Here is a 15,955-nt window from a genome sequence, read left to right on the forward strand (position 1 = left end):
AGACAGTTACAATCCTATGAATTCTGATTCTACTTGATTTATTGAAGCGAAACTTTTGAAGTCGATATGCACTTCCTATTTCTGATGTTTGATATCATTTTCTCAGAATCGTATTTCTGCGATGTTAAAAAGTTATATAATAGAATATGTGCAATAAAGGCGGTATTTTTTCCTTGCCTATCTTTAATCTCCTAAGGCCCTTTGTATGTATATCAAAATGTACGTATATGAAGTGATTCAGACCCAGACAATATCATGATCACGTAAATGCCCAATGTACTATACTGAAAATATTGCATTCAAATGTAGGGTTATAATAATATATACTACATATGACCATAGAGTACTTAAAACTTGCTAGGATTGAGAGATAACTTTAAAGACCACAAGCCAAAGGTCCACTAATAAATAAGGTACCAAAACAGCCCAGCTCTGCAGTGTACGCGATAAACAGAAATTAGAAACCTTCAGACGTCGAATCAGCTAGATTGGTTTACTTCAGCTACTTCCACAGTTTAATGACATACGGCAATTTTGCTTTGGAATAATACGCCGATATTCAAAGAATCTTTGTCCTGCAGAAACGTCCGGTTAGGGCAATTTACAATCTCGGCCCCAGAGTGTCTTTGAGAGATAAGTTTAAAGAGAATAACATTCTTACACTAACGTCACAGTACATCTATGAAAATGTAAATTATTTTGAGAAGAATAGAATTTTTTTTATGAAAAATAGTGACGGACATAACATTAATAAGAGGAATAAAAATAAACTAGCTGTTCTTGATAGTCGTCTTCACAAAGTCACAAATTCATTTAATGGGCGTTGTACATATATACTTCTATAACACGATTCCGGTTGATGTACAAAATTTGCCATTCACGAGGCTTAAAACTATAATGAATCAAAACTTTATACTAAAGTCTATTAACAACTTGTGCATACTTGGATGACAAAAATCGGTGGATGTATAGTAATCCGTTTAGCTCTTGGAGGTAGTCTAGATCTATGATGTATGAAAAAAAAACCAATTGTTAATGATAAATGTGTACTAATGTTTATTTACAACGAGCAACCCCTAGAGTTTCTTGCTCATTCTTCTCAGGGGAATCTGCCTTAAGAATGAGCGGTAAAGTTTAACAAATGTATCGATTTTAAGTATAATATGCTTACCTGTGAAATAAAGATTATTTTGATTTGTATATTTAGCATAGCATTAATAGACATTTAATTTTATATACTTGCCTAGATTAATCCAGCCATCATTCATCATCATTGCTATCAACTCATGAAACAGTGTGTTCTTGCAATAATTCAACCTTTATAAGACAGCTTCATATTTAGGATATTAAACTATTTTTAACCGACTTCAAAAATGGAGGAGGTTCTCAATTCGACTGTATTTTTTTGTACGTATGTTACGCGGTTACTCTAACTAACTCTCTAACTTTCGGTTTGTGACCGAAATTGATGTTTTTTTTTTGTTGAAAAGAAGGTACCCCACTTAAAAGGAAGACACTTAGAGGAAGGTACACCAAGGTACACCCCATTAGTCCCACTTCAATTGAAAAAAATATTTCATCTCTTAGGGGTGGCAAAGTAATAAAAAGTAAAAGTAAAGTAGTAAGGTAACCGATTTCAATAACACTTGGCAAATGAATGTAATTCCATGAACTTTTGAGGTCAATTTTTTTTTATAAAATGTTATGTATATTCGGATCTTTGCGTGCATTTATTTTTCAAACAAATAAATGTATCGGGCCCTTAAAGTGGTCCTATTCACGCCACCAAACCGTTACGACATCGTAGCGATTTAGCCGTTGAACTGCTTTTTCGTATTCACATAGGACAGTCGAACTTCACTAATTTTAATTTTAAAGTCGTTCTATCCAAAGGTCGTTAAAGCGTATTCTGGTATATGAATCGAATTTAAATCGGTTCTAAACGACAAGTCACGCCTATTCTGCTAAAATTTCAGAGATCGTGACAGTTCTTTCAATAGACTTTCGACGACTAAACGCCAAATATCACAATTCAAGATATCGTTCATTAGTCGTTACGTTTCGATTGTATTCATATCAACGTTCGTTCAAGTGATGCGTGAATACCAATTTTGGATAGAACTTCGAGCGAACGACTACGTAACTTCAACGATATTTTGATAGCTTGAACTTACGTGAATAACTCCTCTGGGGGCATACCGTAACCTTTTCATTTCAATATAAGCTTAAAGTAAGCTTATTATTATATTACTCATATTCGTACCATGACAAACCTATCAAATAAGTAATATATTATTGCTAAAGTGACTGAAAGAACGAATGATTTTCCAATATTGTCTATTCCTTACTAAAAATAGGAAAGAAATAACGCTATATGAATTGTACAATGCCATCTCTTTCTTTTTTGATGTTCCGAATAGTCCTATCGATGTATAATGTTAAAGTATTTAATATTATTTACATTCAGAGGATTTTAATTGCCAAAAAATGAAAAGTATGTAATAATGAAATCTATTAAAATTACGTTGTTTACAATTATTTTTCTGCATTTTCATGAAGAAAAAAAAAACAAGTTGAGTCTTGATAGTTACGTTGTGAATTCGGAATTATAGTCTAGTGTCAACTGTTAGTTTCGCCAAGGTGCACATAGATGTCGCTATCATAATTGTACGGAATAAACATCGCGTATTTTTATTTAACGATAAATTATTTCCTATGTGCTATTAAATAAAAAGTAAACAAAATATTGAACAGAAGAAAATATTGAATATTGAATTGTAAATAAATAAGTTCAAATTAACTTTTAGTCATTACAAATCAATATTAAGACAATTAAACTGAAAATAATATTGTTTCTATTGCATCCGTGTAACTATTTTAAGATTGCTAAATTTGAAATAAGAACAATATTACTTTAATGTTAAGTCGCGTCATAGTACGAACTGAGTGAATGAATAGTCATAAAGCTGCCAATAAAACATCATAGTTTTAACATTACAATAAGCTTACTTTAATCGCGTTATGGTACGAAAAGTCAATGTACGGTAATGTAAAGTTATATTGTTTTAAGAGGTTGTGGTAGGCCCTCAGGTCCCATGGTCACTGCTGACTGACCATGAGACCTGCAAAGGACTCGAAATATATATTATAATATATTATGCGCCATTTAGATCCGAAAAACAGTTTCATTTCCTATATATAACAATCGCGAAAACCTAGGAACTCGATAGAGCTTTATATTAACAAACAACTATTTATTTCAGCTAGTCGATGTAAAAGATGTTATCGACCACAAAGAATACTTTCCGAAATTCGTCAGATGCATGAAGCGCAAAACCTTGAGAGCTCTGGATCGTTCTCTGACACCTGACATCGTCCCATTGGCTGATGGAGTGAATTTGGTACGTTTCGAGCTAGTAGACCGCTCGGGAAACATCATGCCTGATAATGAGACCAGGTAAATTAGTACCTTTCTTTAAGTAGCAACATAAAAATACTAGACAAGTGATCAGGCAATTGATTTAATCATTATAGTCAATTACAATGAAACTATATTTTTTACGGACGAACAAATCGTACCCATAGGGGTACTATAGCAGTTGAAGTGTCACTCAGATCATTCAATCACGAAGATCTGAGGGGCACTGCCACTGTGCCCTTCAGCCTGAAACATAAGTTCACAAGTTCCATGTGCCTGTAATTTCACCAGCACCTTTACCCTTTGAAACTAGAACGCAGTACTGCTTACATTACTGCTTGGCGACAGAAATAGGTAAGGTGGCAATACTTCCCTGGACTAATTGTTTCACTAGTCTACTGCTACGACTGCCTTGCCCCAAAACAGTCCATGCTGCACTTGCTCGTGTGCCCCTCGTGCTTTAATGCCTGTAGGAGATATCATTAGCAGTTGAAGTCCTTGTGAAAGAGTTTGTCAATGGAAGTATTGCCACCTTACCCATTTCTACCGCCAAGCAATAATGTCAACATTACCGGTTTGGAAGGGTAAGGGTGCTGACAAAATTACGGGCACATGGAACTTGTCCACTTATGTCTCAGAGCCTTAAATCTTTGCTATTTAAAGCTCTAAGTGTCACTGTAACTGTTATAGATAAGCGTGTCGTTTACAACCAGGCGCACGACTTGGTCGTCCCGTCAGATGATATTATTAAAAAAAAACACGAGATGATCTCTACGCGGCGACGGATAGCACAGTAAAGGTAGTAACAATATTATTCAAATGATGTAGTGGTAAAATAAAAGAAGCATAAAATAAACTGTGTAATTATCGTCCGTGACCGTAAACATGTAAAGAGTCCGGAACATGGATTTGTTTGAAAAAAAAATATACAGGTTTTTTTTATAATATCAAGTGACGGGACGAACAAGTCGTGCGCTCGATGGTAAGCTACACGTCTGTCCATGACAGTTACAGTGCCACTCAGAGCTTTAAATTACAAAGATCTGAAGGGCAATACCACTGCGTCCGTCACCCTGAGACATAAGTTGAGAAGTCTCATGTGCCTATAATTTCACCAGCAGAATTTTACATACGAAAAAGTAATTACATTTCCAAAGCGCTACGCTATTTTTAATAAAACTAAAACATACGTTAGATAATTTCACTCGATTCCTATACAAAGTTTTTCGAAGAAACATGCTCATCTTCATTGATTTTACAAGCCTCATTTGATCTCTTCAGATAAATTATTTTCATATTCCAAAATGTCATTTTTATTTATAGCCGGAGAGAGTCAAGCAAAATATAAAGTTACCTTATAAATTTATTTTCTTTTAAAGTATATTAATTTCCTGTGAAACGTGACCTAGCACGTTGAACACGTTGAATGAAAGTTGTTATCGTGCTTTTGTATTTTATTCACGCAACTAACCCTCTTATCTACCAACTTTCAAAGAAAACCGGGTATCAAAAGAAAAACAGGGATTGATTTTACTCATTAACACAAAGTTTAGTCTGCTACTTTAATCATTTCTCACAGAAAATACTTTCTATCCACAAATTTTAATTTACGTAGGTAAAAAAGTGTATAGCTATGAATTTTATAAATAATTCTATTACGTAATAAAAACGCCCTTTTGAAGTGGACAATTTTACTTATTAATAAAAAAGACGGTTTCTGTTTTTATTTGACCTTTTTTTAACTACGGTAGGTCTTTGATCGGGGGTTCAGTTATTCGATCCAATGAAAGCGATAAAGATAAAAAAATAAATATTAATATTTTATCGAGTTTTTAGGTTTCGCGATTGTTACACATGACTCTGTCAGTCAATCGTGACCATGGGACCTGTAAAGGGCCCGAAACGTTGGTTTGTTTGAAAAAACAAATATACGCGATTTAAATCCGGAAAATAGTTTCGTTTCCTGTATTAATATTTTATTAATAACAATTCCAAGATTATTAAATCATTGTAAAAATTCGCCAACACCGAAATTAAAAATGAAAAGTTGAAGATTACAAAAACGAATGTAGATTTTTTTTTAATATGACATATAATAATAATATTTTTTTATTTTATCTGATAAACACGAACAGTTTACGTTAATACTAAGCAAATTACAAACATTGAACAAGCAAGATTGTTATATAGCCACATACTTACATTATGTTCATTTATACATACACACACATACATACATATATATAACAGTCATATCCAATTAGTTACAATAATAAATTATAAATACAATAGCTGTCGACCTTCATGAAGGAGGACTTTTGGCCGAAGGGTGTCATGTTACGGCGTTTCCGAGGACGGCTATCGGACACCCACGTTGCGTCACACGTCGCGGTCCATACGTGTAAATAAATAAATAGTTATCATATTATTATGTATGTCAGTCTAAAAGGTGCTTGTTTTGTGGGTCTTTTGTAACCAGAAAATAAATAAATACATAAATAAATAAATAAATAAAATAAAAATACTTGAATATCAATTCAATAAAAATATAAAATTCTGTGAATAGCGACATCTCTCGCCAGGACTGGTAACTGTAAAGATATCTAACTGGGTGATAAAACTTTTATAGATTTCTCATAGATGGCGCTATGACTAAAAAGTCGTTGAAAAAACCAAATACAAAGATACAACGCAAGCACTTAGAAAAATTCGTGTAGTCCGCTGGTTCGTTCTGTGCCTTCGTTGGTATAGCGTCTGCCACGGTAAGTTAGAAGACGTCGGTTCGAATCTGGCCGGATCGAAGGAATTTTTCCTGAGTGATCGATCTTTGTATTAATAAATATAACAAACTAGTGGAGTAATTTTACAAAAAATAATTGAATATCAATTCAATAAAAATATAAAATACAGTGAATAGCGACATCTCTCGCCAGGACGGTAACTGTAAAGATATCTAAGTGTGTGATAAAACTTTCATAGATTTCTCATAGATGGCGCTACGACTAAAAAGTCGTTGAAAAAGCCAAATACAAAGATACGACCCACGCACATAGAAAAATTCGTGAGGTCCGCTGGTTCATTCCGTGGCTTAGTTGGTACAGCGTCTGGCACGGTAAGCTAGAAGACGTCGGGTCGAATCCGGCCGGATCGAAGGTATTTTTTCTGAGTGATCGATCTTTGTATTAATAAATAATACAATAGTAATCAGAAGGAGCCACTATTCAGTATGATAGAAACTTCATGCTTATACTTCTTACACGACTTCATTACTCCTAAGTCCGCGGATATTGTGGAATACATACGGGTGAAAGCCAATGCTGCTCTGAGGGTCGAGCAGTTGGAGTCCCGCCACAAGGTCAATTTTAATTCATTTGTGGTGAGAGTACCAACTCAACATCTGTCGACCTTCATGAAGGAGGACTTTTGGCCGAAGGGTGTCATGTTCCGGCGTTTCCGAGGACGGCTATCGGATATCCACGTTGCGTCACACGTCCCGGTCCATACGTGTAAATAAATAAATAGTTATCATATAATTATGTATATTAGTCTAAAAGGTGCGTGTTTTATGGGTCTTTTGTAACCAGAAAATAAATAAATACATAACTAAATAAAATAAAAATACACGTGTACAATGGGGTACTAAATATGTATATCCACGTCCTGGAAACAATTATTATAATTACAACACATCTTATAAACTGGGGAGCGTATTGGTGCGACAAAATGGGCGTGAGAAAAAATTTATATCTAGGTGTACGAACGGGTATGTTTATGATTTTATAGAGAAATGTGGTCTCAAGAGTACTCTATGCTGTTCAAGACTTTTTTTTGTTCAAGACCTGACATACCAAACAGGCAGACAACAAGCTTTCATAATCAGTAACGTACCTGAAATATCTGTAACTAACCATCTCCAGAAATTTCTTCTGTAAGTATATTTTCAAGGGAGTTAATATACAACTTATAAAATGGATTCCATATTAAGACGACGTTTTCCAATATAGTTCGCAACAAGGTGCGGTATGGATATAATTTTCTTTTTATAACTTTAAGAGACGGGACGAACAAGTCTTGTGGCTGGTGGTAAGCTACACGCCTGTCCATAACAGTTGCAGTGCCACTCAGAGCTTTAAATAACAAAGATCCGAGGGGTACTACCACTGTGTCCGTTACTCCGAGAAATAAGTTGAAAGTCCCATGTGCTTGTAATTTCATTACCACCCTTCCCTTAAAAACCGGAACATAGTAATGTTGATACAGCTTGGCGGCAGAAATAGATAAGATGGCAGTACTTCCCTAGACGAATTCTTTCACAAGGAGCTCTGCTGCTACTTAGATAACATCACATACGTTGCTTTAATTCCAAAGTAGAAACCAGAAACAACGCAAACACACAAACCCGAGACAAGCCTCTATACCACGGAGGTCGTCGAATATGACCTTGCATAAATCAGCCTACGAACAAAGATAGCTGCGCATTGGAATATGCGATAAGCTTAAAAAATAATATAGCAATATTTGTTTAATAGCTATTTCAAAACGTAACAATAATTTCATGGAACCCCACTGCGTTGTTCACGTCTCGAGATATTTGCTTGCAATATTATTTTTAATCACTTGTAATTGCTTTGTTAAGCAATTTTTAAATTAACTTCTTTTAGGTATTCAAGTCTACTATACTACTAAACTATATTTTAATTGGATTGCAGGTTTATATTCATATATGTTCTTTGTTGATATATTTTTGTCTGTTACCTTATTCCTCCTTATCCAATATAATCTCAGTACAGAGTACTGAAACAACCGACCTCAAAACTTGGTGGAATTACATATATTTGCCAAGTTTTATTGAAATCGGTTACCGGAAAGTGCGCTAAACCAGATTTATTACCTACTTTGCCACCTTTAGAGATGGAATATTTTCTATGAATCTAGATCAACAGAAAAAAAGGAATCTGGAATTACCGCGTAACATGCATACAAAAGAAACACAGTTGCATTGAGAACCTCCTTTTTTTTGAAGTCGGTTAAAAATAGCAACAAAAATCATTTTGCGGTAGTCGGTATTTTTTTAACTATCGTTGCAATAAATAAGTACTATTTTATTTTGTCTATAGTTTTTTTGCTTAAAGTGTATATATATATATATACATTTGTAAAACAAAATGTATGTTCAGAATAATGTTAGTACTTATATTATTTCATTTTTTACATATCATACGCGTCGACTCTGCAGTCCTCATATTTAAACAGGGTTGTCCTCCTTTTCTACCCTTACGGAATCTAAAAATAGAACAAACATTTAATTTGAATTCGTTTTTGCTACCCTTCATCATTATAAAGATATTATATTTGCATTGTAAGTAAGTTTAACAACGGCTTCTCATTATGCGTATCCAAGTACAAAAATAAATCGTATCAAATTGACTTTTTATTACAATACCTATTATTAAATGTATGAATGAGTGAATGAATGAATGAAATATTGTGTATTGCACATTGTACACACTACAATCACAATGTACTTATCACATAGAATAAGCTAATGTATAACAGGCATTATAATAATAATAGTGATTGTTTATTTCTTAAAACAAAAAACATCCAACTGGAATTAGAAAACATGAAAAACTAAATAATTAAAAATGTCACACAAACAAAACATAATAAGACAGAATAAAAAGAAGTTTGATTCAGTGAAGCTCTATCTACATGTCAATTTCGACCCATAGGTTGGCAGTCAGTCAGGAGAGCTCACAGCTCTCGAATTAGGCCATTGCTACTCTTTTCTTTTTAAAATGAAGGGACTGCATCAAAACAGTCACGATATATTTTTTATTTATAGTTCAATATACTGGTCTCCATGGCGAAGGACTACGCACGCCCTTAATGAAGCCCCTAATGATATTATTACGATAAAGGATACTACGCTGCTTCGCTAAATACACTATTCTTCATATCGTTTTTTAACCAAATATATAAATGGAACGGGAGTGTAGATCGTTATCAGTAAGGAGCAACATGGTGATCCGCGGGTTTGCAAAATGCACAAGGAGTGCTAAAGCGACCTTATTTAGAGCTTATTGTCAAACTTTCTATACTTACAACTCGTGAATTAGCATTACTAAGAAAGCTTATTAACTCGCTGCATGTTTTACGTGACAATGCGTTCAGGATGCTGATGAAGGTGCTGCGTTACAGTAGTGCGTCGGGGATGTTGACGCATCCCTAATGATGCGCGTGTTTGGTAACAAGTCAACAGCCTCCGTAGCACGGTAGCTGATACAAATGACAGCCAGTGAACAAGGTCGTTGACATTAGACTCAATTGTAAACTGGCTTGACGAACACAATCTAAAATTAAACCTAACGAAAACTAAAATTATAGAATTCAGACCTTCACAAAAGAAATCCCTTCATTTAACATACACCTACACGGGCACTCAAATTGTTGTACACAATACAACAACCCTGTTAGGCATAGACATCGATACAAATGTCAACTGGCAACCACAAATCTGTAAATTATCTAAACAACTATCCTCTCTAATTTTTGCATTAAAACATCTAAAAAAAACTACCGACCTTCAAACTACACTTACAGCATATTACGCCTTTATATATTCCAAATTCACGTACGGTATAATTATATGGGGAAATTGCTCAAATGTGCATAATATTTTCGTATTGCAAAAAAGATGCATAAGGGTATTATTTAATATTAAACCAACCGATTCATGTAAACCCTACTTTGTTAAACACAAAATATTAACCCTAGCTTCCATATACATTCTTGAGAGTTGTAAGTTTATCAGGAAGCATATGTACTTGTACTCCCCAATCAAAACAGAAATAAAGAGAAATAACAGAAACCAGCATAAATTGAAACTTCCCGCAACCACACTCAGTCTGTACAGATCCGGCCCACACTCAATGGCAATTAGGATTTACAATACTATACCAAATGAAATAAAAAACCAAGAAAAGTTATCAACATATATTACCCTCCTGAAAGAGTACCTCATTGACAAGGCCTTCTATACATTGGACGAACTATTCGATAAAAAATGAGAAGTATTAGAAATGAAATGCATAAATTAATAAAAATAATAATAATATTAAATTGCGTTAATAATTTTTGTAATAGCAATTGATTGTATAACATTGTATAACTTTATATTAATTACTTATCATCATAATTTTTTATAAATATTTTGTATAAATTTTTGTATAAATACTTAAGCTTATGTAGTGCCATCTTGATTTTTGCAGTGCCCTTGCAGGGTACCACATGCTTAAAGCTACATAATTCTATGTTTTTGTAAGACCTCTTGAAAAACCATGTGGTAGGCAAATAAATAAATAAAAAAAAAAATGGTCACATAAGAGGGAAATTTGTCAATTCTCCACGATTACTCTTATTTGATACTAACACAGGTCTTATGATCATTGTTATACAACATAAATATGGATGTAAATCTGAAATAAATGTATTTTTATATTATTACAAATAATTTATCTCTTTTATAATTAATTATAAATTGCTCGGTATCATATTTTATTTCCGTGATAAAACAAATGTTAAATAATTGTAACTTTTTGTTAAAAAAACGACCTCAAAGGTTCGCGGAATTACATCTATTTGCCACTAAGTTTTATTGAAATCGGTAACCGGAAACTAGACGAAACCGGATTCATCCCCTAGTTTACCACGCTTAGACAGTGGAATATTTCCTTCAAATTAAAATTGGGCCAATACGGAAGTACCCTCTTTCCAACAAAAAAAGAATCATTAAAATCGGTTCCCTGACGTTCGTATATGTCGTGTTATCGCGTAATGTACAAAAAAAATACAGTCGAATTGAAAACCTCCTCCTTTTTTGAAGTCGTTTAAAAATTCACGAAATAAAAAACGCCCACTTCCTACATTAATCAACCAAAATACATACTTTGTCTGTCGTCACATACGACATTGTATTTGAACGAAAAATCGTCATATATAAAAGTAAAGTGTTTTAAGAATGAAACCACAAATAATTCTGCTCTCGCAAATGAGAACGCAAAAGTAAATTTTGACGTTTCTTTATTAAGTAGAGCTGGTTCTGCTTGATGAGACAATTTCAAACAAAATTGTGTTATGTTGAGAAAATATAACACAATAAATGGTCTTAGAATATTCGCCGTTACACTGGGAAAAACAATTATTTCACAAAAAATTACTCACATTAAATGCATTTGAAATATCAACGACGAATATTTCTTACAAATTTTAACGCACACACTCATTGCCCCGCACTAGGGAAACCCTGTAATGCGAGTGCCATGGACACACACAAGCATAAATTACACCCAAACTGACGAGATAAATAAATGTAGGCCATACAAATTTTTCTCCAGGCCCGGGAATAGAACCCAGGACCTCTGCGTGGCAATCTAGCATGGCAACCGTTCGGCCACGGAGGCAGTTAATACCGTGGTCGTCTACGTTAATTTGTAAAAAAAGATTCAACTTGTTATGTTTTACCTAAACAATGTCAATATGTGCATTTTACATAAGCAATTATGTAGTGTTTTCCTTTAGTTAAGTAACTTCCTGTCAAAATTCCAGATAATTGGTTTTCACAGTATAACGGCAATACCTAAGAGCGGTTACACACGGTGGCTTTTAGCAGCGATGCAAACGCGATGTAAGCGCGCGACTTCATCGATACAAACGCGCGATTGCATCACTACACTTGGGAGTTATAGCCGATTGCATGATTTATATCGATGCCGTCGCATATTCGCATTGCCTATAAATCGCAAGTGTCGCCGTTTGTAACAGCTTTTATACACACAAACGATGACCTGTTTAGATATCTCTAACTACGATCAACCAATGCTCATTAGGTGTCTTCTTTTGAGCTCCATACTCTTTGGTCCCTTGCAACCCCAGCCTCCGTGTCCTGTAACCGCAATGTCGTTTGACCACCACATCACAAGCTACCTTTCTTGCCTTTTGCTTTGTAGGTTAAAAATACCTTACCTAAACTATTAGTGACAGGGACAATTGTACAAAGAACTGTACTAAAATCTGGAAGGAACTATATCATTACTTTAACACTTTTTAACTGTATTTGGAAGTTGTTTGCTTGGCTTAAGACGACTTTGGTGGTTGAGTGGCACACCAGTTTTCATGGTGTCGCCTCCCGAGGTCCTAGACTTGATCTTCGGCCGGGTTAATGTAGAAAAATTTACTTTTGTATATTGTCGGATCTCGGATCTGGGAGTTTGTGGTACCGTCGTTGTTTCCGAGTTCCATAACACAACTGCTGTAATTACTTACTTTTGGATCAGAGCAACGTATGTATGTTGTCTAATGTTATTTACTTGAGTATAGTGTAGGAAGCGCCTGTGAAACCACATTACAACAGGTTTAAAATCTTCATAATGTCCTATCGCCGTGTCTATAACCGACTTTTCCGTTTTCTATAAAGTATTGTCAATTTTAATACGTACTTCAATCTATTGATGACGTCATTCTAACTTTTAGGCTCTTTCGCTAAAAGTAGGCCATTATTAATATCGTCTTTCAGCCAAATATATGTACATTCTCCTTTATAATTACAAATTACTCTGTATCATATTTTATCTCCGTCGTAATTATAAGAAACTAATTTGTTGTATGAGTTAAAAAATATCTTCGTCATAACTGTGTGTCACATTACACGCATTACGCAAAGTTTCTTTCAGCAAATACGGCGAAATATTGATATCTTTCTTACCTATTCATTTCTTTGAATAATATTATTTTGTGATTATTTAAGTCGTCTGTATTAATGTACTACGTGCACATAGTAGCGAAATGAGGTTTAAATTCTAAATAATATTATAACCACTAAACAAATGTCAACAATAAATTTGTTAATGACCTCATTGAATTTTTCGTACGAAAATGTATTCAACATCTAAAAAATTAAATTATAAATTTGGCAAAGCCGGAAGGCCCCTCAAATCTTTGCAATTTAAAGCTCTTAATGGTACTGCAACTGTTATGGACAGGCGTATAGCTTACCATCAGGCGCACGATCTGTTCGTCCCGTCACTTAATATTACATAAAAAGAAAATTAATAATAACACCTACTTAAGGTTTAAGCGTTTATAAATCTATAGTAGTATCTAAATAAATTTATTATTCTTACGTCTAAGAAATGTTCAAAACTCAAAATATTATAAATATTATTACTACAAAGATTGAACTCATAGAAAAAATTCATTCGATCAGGCTGAATTCTAACCAGTGCTTTCATCATACCGTAACTGACAATCTCCCAACTGAGCTACGGAATGAACCAGCAGACCTTACGAATATTTGTGTGTGCTTGTTGCAGATCTTTATTTTTGGATTTTTTAACGTTTTTTTTTGTTTATATTATTACTACAATGTCAAAAACAAAACAAAACAGATGATTTCATTTCATGCAAAACGTAAAACCAATTTTGTTAAAACTGCCTTATCATAGCTAATTTAAAATGTACTATTGCCTTTTAAAATAACAGCTCATTGGCCGTTCAGACTTATTACATATACTCTTGTGTCCTTAAACAGCCCTCATTTACATCCCTTTTGGAGCATTACATACGGTGAATACGTCCCTTTTATAAAGCTAATGAAACGGTTTTTCATTTCATTCTGTGACAGGCTTTGTCTTCTTCAAAGCAAGGTTACTATAATCTTTCTGAATGTTTGATGTAAGCCGTGAATACACTTTTCTTTAGCATGACGAGAAGTATTTTATAAATATATTGAATATTATGAGCACAAAAAACTGAAGTGGCAGTGCCCTGGGTATGTAGCTCGCAGAACAGATAGCCGTTGGGGCCAAAGATTTGGTGAAAGAGGCTGCGAGAATCAGCTTCCATTCAACAGTGGATGGACTGTCAGCTGAAATAATGATGGTGACGATATAAGTAGAGATTAGAGTAACGTGTCACGATGTTTGCTGGCACCGCCCAAGCATGACCTGTAGATTGTAGATTGTAGTGCAGCCTTGAAAGCTCTGATGTCGTCCTTGTAAAGGCTTACCATTAATTTTCTTGATATATTAGGAACTGTTTACGGTAGCTTCAATATTTTGAACACAAAAATGTGAGTGATGTATGTGCACAAACACGTTACAAATTATAAAACTTACATAAGAGAATTTTCACATAAATATATAAATTTACTAGAGAAAAGCACGTCTTGTCAGTTCGGGAGTTTTCTAAAGAGTGATACATGATGAGAGATAGCACGTCCATTCGGTTAGGGAATTTTGTAAGGAGTGACGACGGAACGAAGTAAAGTAACAATGGCGAAGAAAAAGAAAATTTTCAAAGTGGTCAGGAATCAGAGAAAAGTGTGATAAAAATGTGGGGTGACGATGAAAGAGGTCGCATCGTCACAAGAATAGAGTTTAATAAACATGTAAATAAAGAATTTTTCAATAAGAATTTTGTTTTGTAAATCAAAATAAAACAATTAATTTAGATGACAATGATTCACATTTTTATTGTATTAAAAAAAGTAAGGTTTGTCAATTATGAATGAAAAATGATATCTGAGAAATGTCCCTCACTACCACAGTTACAGATGTCGATTCTTTCATCAAAGTTTTTAATCACTTTTTGACAAAATACTGGGTCTATTTCTTTAATCACTTCACGAATTTTAAGTTTTAAGGCTGCAATCGATTCGATTGGTTCCGTATAGACTCTGTCTTTAAAATAATCCAGCTGTGTTATATCACATGATCGAGCTGGCCGCTTAACGGCCGAATTTCGTGAAATTATGCGATTGGGAAATTTGGTTTTGAATAAATTCATTGTTTACGGTAACTTCTGGTTTGCTGCGCCTCTCCACACAGTGGGAGGGCTTGGACTGTGGTTTCCACGCGGGCCCAAGGCGTATTGGGAACTTCACACATATCATTAAATTGTTTCGCACATGTGTGCAGGTTTCCTTATGATGTTGTCCTTCATCGAAGCTCATGGTAAATTTCAAATTGAATTTCGTACATAGATATTAGTTGTGTTTTATTATTTTAATTTACTCATAAAAAAGTATTAAATGCAATCATTACATAATTAGGTTTTCAAATCTCGTACCTATTACTTAAGCACGGTACTCGGTTTCAAAACCTTCGTTGTCCAACGATTGCATAAAATACTATAGTTTTACACTTATACCGCCATTTTACTAATATGTACATATAATATGCACATATATAAAATGGCAGTACATTAATTGTAATGGTGGTACATTTTCCATACACTGGTACTAGTATATGGAAAATGAAGAAGTTAAACACGTCTATTTGACATATATAAATTAAGAAAACTCAGAGGTGCAAGCCCGGATTCAAACCCACGAAGCTCTGCTTGAGAGACGGTATGTTAAAATTTTTTTTAAAGCCCCGTACTAGGGAAACCCTGTATCACGGGTACCATGGACACACTCAGAAATAACCACAAATTACACCCAAACTCACGAGACAAATAAATGTAGTAATATATAAT

At 34.2% G+C, this 15,955-nt stretch overlaps 1 protein-coding gene across 3 annotated transcripts in view; it reads left to right on the forward strand.

Annotated features, from left to right (window-relative positions):
* LOC113231958 overlaps nt 1-15,955 on the forward strand; it is a 43,642-nt gene that overhangs the window by 9,534 nt on the left and 18,153 nt on the right. For 2 of the 3 annotated variants that reach the window (XM_026466526.1, XM_026466527.1), the window contains exon 3: nt 3,264-3,457. In XM_026466526.1, the coding sequence (XP_026322311.1) occupies nt 3,264-3,457 (194 nt within the window). The remainder of the gene's footprint in view (nt 1-3,263; nt 3,458-15,955) is intronic. The other variant, XM_026466528.1, reaches the window with a different exon arrangement.

This window comes from Hyposmocoma kahamanoa, unplaced genomic scaffold (genome assembly GCF_003589595.1).
Source record: "Hyposmocoma kahamanoa isolate Upper Pololo Valley unplaced genomic scaffold, ASM358959v1 66, whole genome shotgun sequence".
Lineage (NCBI taxonomy): Eukaryota > Metazoa > Arthropoda > Insecta > Lepidoptera > Cosmopterigidae > Hyposmocoma > Hyposmocoma kahamanoa.